General features: G+C 41.2%; 1 protein-coding gene across 3 annotated transcripts in view; it reads left to right on the forward strand.

Annotated features, from left to right (window-relative positions):
- The window catches only part of STK32C (serine/threonine kinase 32C), a 274,747-nt gene that overhangs the window by 254,450 nt on the left and 11,106 nt on the right, over positions 1 to 9,191 (forward strand). For all 3 annotated transcript variants that reach the window (XM_019556028.1, XM_019556029.1, XM_019556030.1), the window contains 3 exons: positions 2,575 to 2,664; positions 3,469 to 3,572; positions 3,689 to 3,805. In XM_019556028.1, coding sequence (XP_019411573.1) covers positions 2,575 to 2,664; positions 3,469 to 3,572; positions 3,689 to 3,805 — 311 coding nt within the window. The remainder of the gene's footprint in view (positions 1 to 2,574; positions 2,665 to 3,468; positions 3,573 to 3,688; positions 3,806 to 9,191) is intronic.

Raw genomic sequence — 9,191 nt, forward strand, 5'->3', positions numbered from 1 at the left:
AGGATGCCTATGAGCCTAGTTTCTCCAGCAGCCTTAGAGCAAACATGAAAAGGGGGACTTTACAGCAGCCTCTTCACCAAGTTGACAAATTTGGCTCTAACAAACTGGAAATTAAATTCTACCCTGCACTAAGAACTTACTCCCAGCAGCTTTATGAGGAAGCTCCACTGAATGCCTCTGTTTATTTCACCTGTGGCAGTTCATAATACAGAGAAAGGGGGGCAATCTCTTGGGTAACTAAAAACATGTTGGTGTATGTTGGTTCAAACCACCAACTTAAGCTTTACCTGGAAGTTCACTGGAAACCAATGTGCAAATTCATAAAGCACTGAAAAAAAACTTATAAATAAGAAAAAAGTGATATAATAGGAGGAAACAAGAGGTCCAAATAGGCTACAGTCTGCTATTGATTCATGCATATAATCTGCATAAATATCCATGGGGATATGCAGATACAGGACTGAAAATGGCCTCCAAAAAAAAAAAAAAAAGACTGATCTTCTTTGAACTAAATTTCTAGCTTGATTTGAAAGTTACAATTCCTCAGGCAAGTTTTGAAATAAGCTCTTGACCTGCTGCATCTCATGTCGGATCCTTCTCATTTGCCTTGTGACAGATTAAATGAATTGACTACAAATTTTAATATGCTACTTTTAAGGTCATTTTAATATGATGTGGTTATTATACAGGTAATCTATGAATAGCCACCTAAGCAATATGGATATGGAAGATGGGACTGGTGTGTAGCCAGCCTCTTTTAGAGAGCAGCCCTGTTTACGCAGGAAGTACAATCCGAGCTAAGGATTTAGGAACAGTGGGGGTTCACTACAACAAAAAGTCTGTTATGCTAAACTGGAGTGTGGTGAGGTCTTGTTTTTCTCTGTACTGAAATCTCTCAAGGACCTCATAGAGAGTATTGCATCTTCCCTCACAAATACTGTGTTTTTGATCCAAAGAAGACACTTGAATGCAAACTGACCAGTGAGCTTATGATGATTTTTAATCATATGCTTGACAGTTTGTCCACGTAGCTCGATGTCTTTGGGTCTTGCAGGGCAGGCAGCATCATTCTTATTTGCATAATTCATATAGCTATCAAACAGCCTCTTATGCCAGGAAAAAAAAGGGAGGGATATGGTACAGCCAGCCCGCTTAAACCACAAACGAAGTCTCTCTCTAGGTACTCAGCAACAAGCCACGTAATATTTAAGCTGTGTTGATTTATACAGCAAGGAAAGGGAAGAAGATATTTGGTCCTGTCTGAGCATGTTGTATTGCCCCATGCATGATTAAAGCTGCAGAAATTATAAATAGGGACCTGCCTAAATTGTGGTTTCACATGTTTCGCAGAAACTGTGAAAAACCGTGTTGTCCACAATCACTGGGAAATCTGGCAATGGCCACAATTTCCTGTGAAATCAACCCCCCAAAAAGCAGTAGTGAGGTATACTAAGTGAAAACATCCTCTGTCAATCAGTGGTGAGGAGTGGGGCCACCACAAAATGCCTGTGAAAATCAGCTCTGCACATCATAAGTGGGCTGCAAAAAACCCGTTGCCATGCTGCAACTTAGGCCCCTGATTATAAACAGAAACATCCTGAGGCTCCTGGTTTATGGTACCCACCGCAACCAGGAGACTGCGTTCTCTTTCTTCACTTGAGTGGTGGGCAAGACAGTGAAAATCAGCAACAGGCAATAAATGCAGCCCTTACTTTGATTTGCCTATATGTCAATTCTTAAAAGCAACGAAAAATACTTGTCTAAATGTATGACTTGTATAGGAAAGTACATAGTAGATTTTATAATAACATTAAAAAAATCTTATGATCTGGAATGTCAAAAGGCTTGGAGGGAGCTGAATGCTTACCTAATTAATTCACACTTCTTGGCTGTACAAGACTGGGATGCAGTTCTAACAAGAATAGATGGTTTCATGAGCTTTTCTAAGACATTTTTTCACAGTATTATTTTAAGTTCTGTTTTTGGTCCTGATTACAAATAAACCATGTGGAAATAGGGAAAACATATCTAGACATTTTATTTGACATGTTGAGTGAGGAGTCAGCTAGGTTGGTTCCAGTTTCTTTTAAAATGGTTTGCTACATAGAAAGTCACTAATGTTACTCCAAGTTTGGCTGATAATAGTCAATTGGCTTTTATCTAAAATGATTCAAGGAAACATCATTTCTATTGGTGATGTTATGGCAAGACCTCAGTACCATATTTTCCTCATCTTCACTGCTTTATATAAGATTTAGAACATTATTGTATATTCATGATGAAAAATGTGAGATAATCTAGAATGGCAGTCCCCAAGGCACATACACTAATAGATTTAAAGCTTTCTAATCTTTTGCCCATACTTTTTGTGATGGTACATTGGGCCTTCATTCCCTCTGTGCTTAATTCTGGCACCCTGTGATTACCTGCTTCTTGTTCAGTTGTACTCATACTAACGGAAACTGAAGCTTTTGAACTGTTTAGAATCAAATGCTTTCTGAAGAATGTAAAGTGTTTCTATAAGTGCCTTGTTATTTTATTAATTATTTAAAAAAAACACACTTTACTTTTAAGGTCATGCACACCTAACAGATTTTAATATTGCAACAATAATCAGAGATGGTGAAAGAGCCACTGCGTTAGCTGGAACCAAACCATATATGGGTAAGATACAATGATCATTCATTATTTCCATATTTTACTTTTGAAGCATGCTCACCATTTGCAATCTCTGATTTGCATCCAACACCCAGAATATTTTGATATATGTGAATTTTTCCCCCTAAAAAGTTCTTCATGATCCCACTGCTTGCGAGCAGCCTCCTCCCAATGCCCCAGTGTTATAATTGACTCCTGTTGTTCTTGTCCTAACTTGGAACCTATTCCTGAGAGCTGCTGAGTTTGTTCAGTTTCTCTTGACTTTATTAACGTCTGGGGAAATTCAAAACTCTGTGATCAAAAGGTTTAGTTTCTTATTTGTCATGGAAAGTCCCATTTATGCCTTGAACAGGGACCTGGACTACATGATCTCCTGAGGTGCCTGTCAGCCCTGCTTTCCTATGATCCTATTATTAATGTATAACAATAATTATGGCAGACAAGGTTCTTTGGGTGAATCTGATATCTTTTGGTAGACCAGACCAGTCTCTGGCTTCTTTACTTTTCATTCCATCCAGGAAGAGCACACACCAACTGCTGAAACTTCCTTAGCCTGACAAAGGGTTTTTGAACCTGAAAGCTGGCTTAATAATTGTTTTCCAACTATTTAAGTTGGTTTAATAAAAGGTATCAGATTCACCCAAAGAACCTTGTCTGCCCATGTCCTTAGACCAACACGGCTACAACCTATGCCCCTGTCACAATAATTATAGCATCCATAAACTAACTTTTTCACAAAATATGCAGCTGAAATGGGAATAGATCCTGCAGGCAGTGTATAAGATGTTGTTTTTTTGTCTTTCTCTATAGCTCCAGAGATTTTTCACTCCTTTGTGAATGGTGGGACAGGCTACTCTTTTGAAGTTGATTGGTGGTCATTGGGAGTGATGGCATATGAACTTCTTCGTGGATGGGTGTGGTATTTTTCCTGTCTAATATTCTAGTGATTTCGGAACATTGTTTTCCCCCTAGTGGTCTTCAAAGAAAAGAACAGCCTTTATATTTTCATATTTCGATTTTCTTTCTTCAGAGGCCCTATGACATCCACTCCAGTAACCCTGTAGAGTCTTTAATTCAACTCTTCAGTACTGTGAGTGTTCAGTATACAGCAACATGGTCAAAGGAAATGATTGCTTTATTAAGAAAGGTAAATACTGTTTCTTTCAAATAATTTCAATTGTGTGTTAACTACATGTGTAGAGCTAACTGGGAACTGTCCATTTCTTTCAAAGTTTTACCAACTAACCAAACACTGAAATGGAGTCCCTTCTCTATCAGTTCAGTGGTTAGCACAATTTAATTGCTGTGACGTATCCTTTGATTAGTCATTTGTTTCTTTAATAGGATGATTATCCCTCTTCTCTTCTGTCTGTTAGCAAATGAAGAGTGGTCCTTGATTGGTTTAAGTGCTACAATCAAATGGTTAAGTAGGTTAAAAAAAGCTTTAACATTATATGGAAATGTATTGCTTCCAGTACTCTGGGAGTTGTAGCCGATTGCTAAAATAACTACCTTTCACCACAGAATGACTACAGCATTAAATATATAGGTGTTTGGCAACCCTGCTGTGATAATGTCTTCTCTCTTCAGTTCTGCAGCATCAGAGAATCTGCTCTGGGTCTCTAAGTTATGAGAAATGCGTTTGTTTGTTTCTTGTTTTTGTGCTTTTTTTTGGGAGAGGGGGAGTTACTTTGGCATTTTCATTTTATTGCTTATATCTAAGCAGCAAGTGTTGAGTTTGGAGCTGATGTTGACTTTCCAGCTTATTTAAGGATTCCAAAACAGCGGCTGATGAAGAGCGTACAAAAGGGATATACATACTGCTGACAGCAAAGAAGTGATTCCAATACAAGTTAATGTTGGGTGGAAATTTACATAATTTAATTTTATTTTAATGAAAAGCAGAATTGTTAGGTATTAGTGCAATACAAGTTTCTCAGCAAGACACAAACGCCACCTACTGGGGTAACTTGGAGAATACAAGCTTTTAAAGAGAATGTTATGTATAGAATTAAAGATATGTGAGCAGAAACACCAAGATGTCCCACCTCTGCCCCCAGCTACCAAGCAACCAGTAATCAAATGCTTTCTCTTTATAGCCCTCCAAGGAACATTACCCCTTCAACAGACCCAATTTTTTTTAGTAGTGGGTCACTAATAGCTATGTGCACATAAAACCATAATTAAGTTCAATATATGTTTCTCATTGGCCCTTCACAAGTACAAGTGGGAGCCATATATGAGGGAAAAATATGGAGGCAGTAGATGATTCACAGCTCTAGCAAGCTACCACCAGTCATTAGCTCTGTAACTCTTCTGCAGCACAAGTAGGCTATAAATGATATTGCAATATGGCATACAGATGTTATTGCTTTTTGGGGAGCTGAGGACACTGTTCATTCTGCAGCCACCCAAACCATGCCACAAAAGTAATCATTGTAAATACAGCTTTGAAAATAGTACTGTACAGATGCAGTTCTGCATGTAGCTTGAACTTATTGTAAAGGTGTTACGATCAAAGGGTTTCAGTCAGCCCATTGTAATGAGAGGGCTAAGGTATACATATCATTGTGGTGTGAACCAATTTCAGGTGTTCAGTGATCATCATTAGAAAATGGGATTTACGTGTTGTAAGTGATGTAAAGGATGGTACAGAGTTGCTTAGGTAAACCATGTCAGTTAGCATTGCTGAAGTGTACTACATATCAAAAGACATCACTTGAAATATGTCATTTAATTTACTTTCAGATGGTAAATGAATGCCTGTGTTTTAAAGATGACAACTTTATGGAGTGAAAAGTGCCTTAAGTGACCAGTTCATGGATCATCAGGCATTCATTCTCAAGCAGAGAGTCCTTCATAAAGTGGCAAGTCAGGGATGGCCAACCTGTGGCATGGGCAGACTGTGTGTGTGGCATGTGATAGAGCAGGGAGGGGACAGGCAGCACAGCAAGGGACAGGGGAGGAAGCAGAAGGCAGAGCAGGAGATCAGACTGGGAGCATAGAACAGGGGACAAAAAGCAGAGCAGCTAATCAGACAGAGGAAGGGGATCTAAGTGACATTCAGGGAGAGTGCAGGTCTAATTTGTGGCACTACTGCCAAGTAGGTTGACTCCTACTGTGCTAAACAAACTGGTACTCAATACCTCGAGTATGCTTTACACCAAACATTTAAGATAGTGATTGAATAGAGGTGATTCTTCTATGCAGAAACCTTCTGTGCAGGTTTTACTGCATATGCATTTATATATTGAAGGCATTTTGCATATTGCTTTATCCATATATTGGAAGACCAAAGAATAAAAAATGCGTAAGCAGTGCTGCTGAGAACATAACGAGGAATCTTGTGTGCTTTTACCAGAATCAACCCACCCAATGTGATGTGGGTTTATAACATTGCAAGTCAAATATGCAGGAGCATTTTCTCAGTCCCAATGAATGATCTAATAATTAAATTACTATTACAAAAGGTAAGGCTCTCATCCCCCAAGAGCTCTGCTCTATTGTGGTGGTATCATGATCATAAGTGTTACGTTTTTGGCTTTCTTAAAACAAGATGCCACCTAAATGTTATTGCTATAGTTTACACAAACATCCAGAAGTCCAGATGCTTATCCAAATAACTAACTCATAAATACCTACTCACAAAACTGAATTAGAATGCTGAATGTTACAGCGTTATCTCCCTGTGCTGTCACCTTCTGCATGGGAAAAACGCTGAATGCAAATGTTATCTTTCCCCTGCTTAGAATGCATTGTTCCTGTACTGAAATGGGATTTATTTTTAAAAGGGGAATAACCCACCAGCTCTAGCCCAGTATTCTGTCGCATTATTGATATGACTAGCCCATCAGCCATAAACACTTTCAGACCCTAAGCTAGATAGGACTGAAAGCATTCACTGCTATGATTACACAGTACTTGCCATCAGACCATATTTTCATATATTGGATCTTGCTTTCTCATATTGATACATTTGCCTAACTTGAACTGCTTGGATTCAGATTTTCTGAGCCAGTCATCTGCCTCAAGCTGACTTCCTTGAAAAATTTTTAGGCAGAGCTCTTTCTTTGCTTATGCTTGCTTCTATATTGTTTATGCTTCAGCTCAGAACAAGAGTTTCTCTACGGTTCCTGCTCTGGGCTATTGCGACCAGCTGGGTCTTAGTTTGAGTATGACAAAGAGTACAGTAAAGACCATTTCCTTGCTTGTAGTTGTAGAGAAAGCTGCCTGATTCAAATGCAAAGGAGACAGAAGACAGACTTGGGGGGGCAAGGGGGCAAATAGTCTGGAGCAACATGCCTTAAAGGGTGGCAGAAATGGGGCTGGAAGTTCATAGAGGAGTGGGGAATTAGCATAAGGTATGGAGTGTGGGAGTGGGCTAAGACTGGATGAAGAGACAGAAGAGTTTAGGTATAGCTGGACAAGGAAACTTGGACTGGGAGCCAGTGGGGTAGGTGAAAGGAGTTGAGAGGATGGGAAAATAAATCCAATGAGGATTCTGAGCATGGGGGAGAGCTGGGACTGGCTGGGTAAAGAGACTGATATGTGGGGAGGACACAGATACACACACTGGGTGAAAAGCATGGAGCAAAACCTGAGACTGGGAACCAATGTAGACAGGGAACGTGCATGGGGTGGGACAAACACAGGCAAGAGTGAGGAAGAAACAAAGATTGGCTGAGGAGCCAGAAGAGGGGTAAGCAGGACAGTGTGGACTAGGGCACTGGAAACAAGAAACTAGAGGCATGGATGCTCAGTGAAGACTGGATTTGGGAGTGGGGGAAAACTGAGATTGGAAGGGTGGGACTGGAATGGAAGGAAACATAATAGCTAAGTTATCTCAAAACTCAGTCCTAGGTGGTTTAAACTAGGGCTAGGGACAGACATTACACATAAACCAGTTTACATGATCAGAAACTGGTTTAAACCTATAACAGAACAGACACTCAGTACACATAAACCAGCTTGAAAATGGCTGAACCGGTTTGAGATAAACTTGGTTGAATGTAGCATCAGGCTTAATTGATTGGACTCAAACCAGTTTATGCAATGTCTGTCTCAGACCCCTTGCTGGTTTAACTTAAATCAGACTCCCCCAGTATCCCAGCATGCTCTCTGGGTGGGGCAGAGCTCTGCTCCAGTGAACTGGGTTGGCCCCTCCCCCCTGCTTTCTAGCCAGAACAGGGGCAGGGCATGGACAGATGCTGGCCTGCCAAAGCCCCTGAGGCAAGTTCCTCCCTTTGTCCCCTCCCTGCACCCTCCACTGGCAAACCCTGGGGACCACAGCTGGGATTTGCCAGCCCCAGCCACACCCCCACGGCTTTCCTGCAGCCAAGCAGAGATGGAGTTAATTCCTTCCTCTGTCCTCTCTCTCCCCCAGAACCCCTGGGGGGTTGGCTGCAGTCTCTGTGGCTTGCCTGCAGCAGGGATGCACCTGTGAGCCCAGAGCTAAGACCTGCAGGGCCAGACAGAGAGGTGGGAAGATGTTGGCAAAGGCCTGACAATCATCGCAGATGCTAGAGATGTAATTAAGGGAAGTTGCAGATACCAGAATGTGTAAAAACTGTGAATACCTAAACAAAGCCTTTCTGAATGCCTGGCTGTAAGGAGACACTCTGCCTTCAGGATTAGTAAGAGCAATTCTTGTCTACCTGGTTTACATTTGAAGTTAGACTAAGTTGTGTATGCTGTGTTTTACTGGGTGTATCTTAGCTTAGGCAAAGATTTTGGTAGTTCCCTGTTATATACTTTGCAAATTGCTGTGTTCAATACATGTTTACTCCAGAGAAAGGACTTTTTCTCCATTCCCACTCCTCAGTCTGGCAGCAGCTGCCTGCCCCCCGCAGCTGGTAGCTGGCATCCTGTGTGTTGTGCTAGCCTGGGCTGGTGCCTGGCCACGCCCCCTCCACTCCAGCAGGGAGGGGTGAGAGCCTTGGGGGGCATCTCTCTTCCCTCCCCCTTGGCAGTGGCTGCCAGGCATGCTCTAGTGCCCCCCAGCTTCTGGCTTCAGCCACTGCAAGCATATGGCTGCATTTCTTGATTTAAGAGAGAGTGTCTGTCCAGCTGTTAATCAGTTTAACCTGCACAGCTTAGATTAACCTGCAAAGAGTGAATCAAATTCAGGCTCAGGCTTTTTGAATGTCTGTCCCAAGCCTAGGTGTCCAAATTTAGTAAATACTTTTGATTTTAATCTCCATGTTTTAGTTGGTCATTTGAAAAATGGGGGGATTATCACCTCCAATCACAGATACTGTGATGATCTCCATAGAAAAGGAAATATTTCTGTATTCAGAGTGGGGTTTGAACTGTGTACTGAAAATAGGGCAGGATCTATTCATTGAGCAATGAGGAAAAAATAAAATATTGGGTAGTTGCTTATTAACTGCCCGCTGAATGAGGCATGGTAGGAAGACTTGTATGTGATTTCATAGTTTCATAGTAGTTTCATAGTTTCTAGGGTCAGAAGGGACCTGAGCAGATCATCTAGTCTGACCCCCTGCCATGCCAGGAAAGAGTACTGGGGTCAAATG

This window comes from Crocodylus porosus, unplaced genomic scaffold (genome assembly GCF_001723895.1).
Source record: "Crocodylus porosus isolate Cpor-Errol unplaced genomic scaffold, CroPor_comp1, whole genome shotgun sequence".
Classification (NCBI taxonomy): domain Eukaryota; kingdom Metazoa; phylum Chordata; order Crocodylia; family Crocodylidae; genus Crocodylus; species Crocodylus porosus.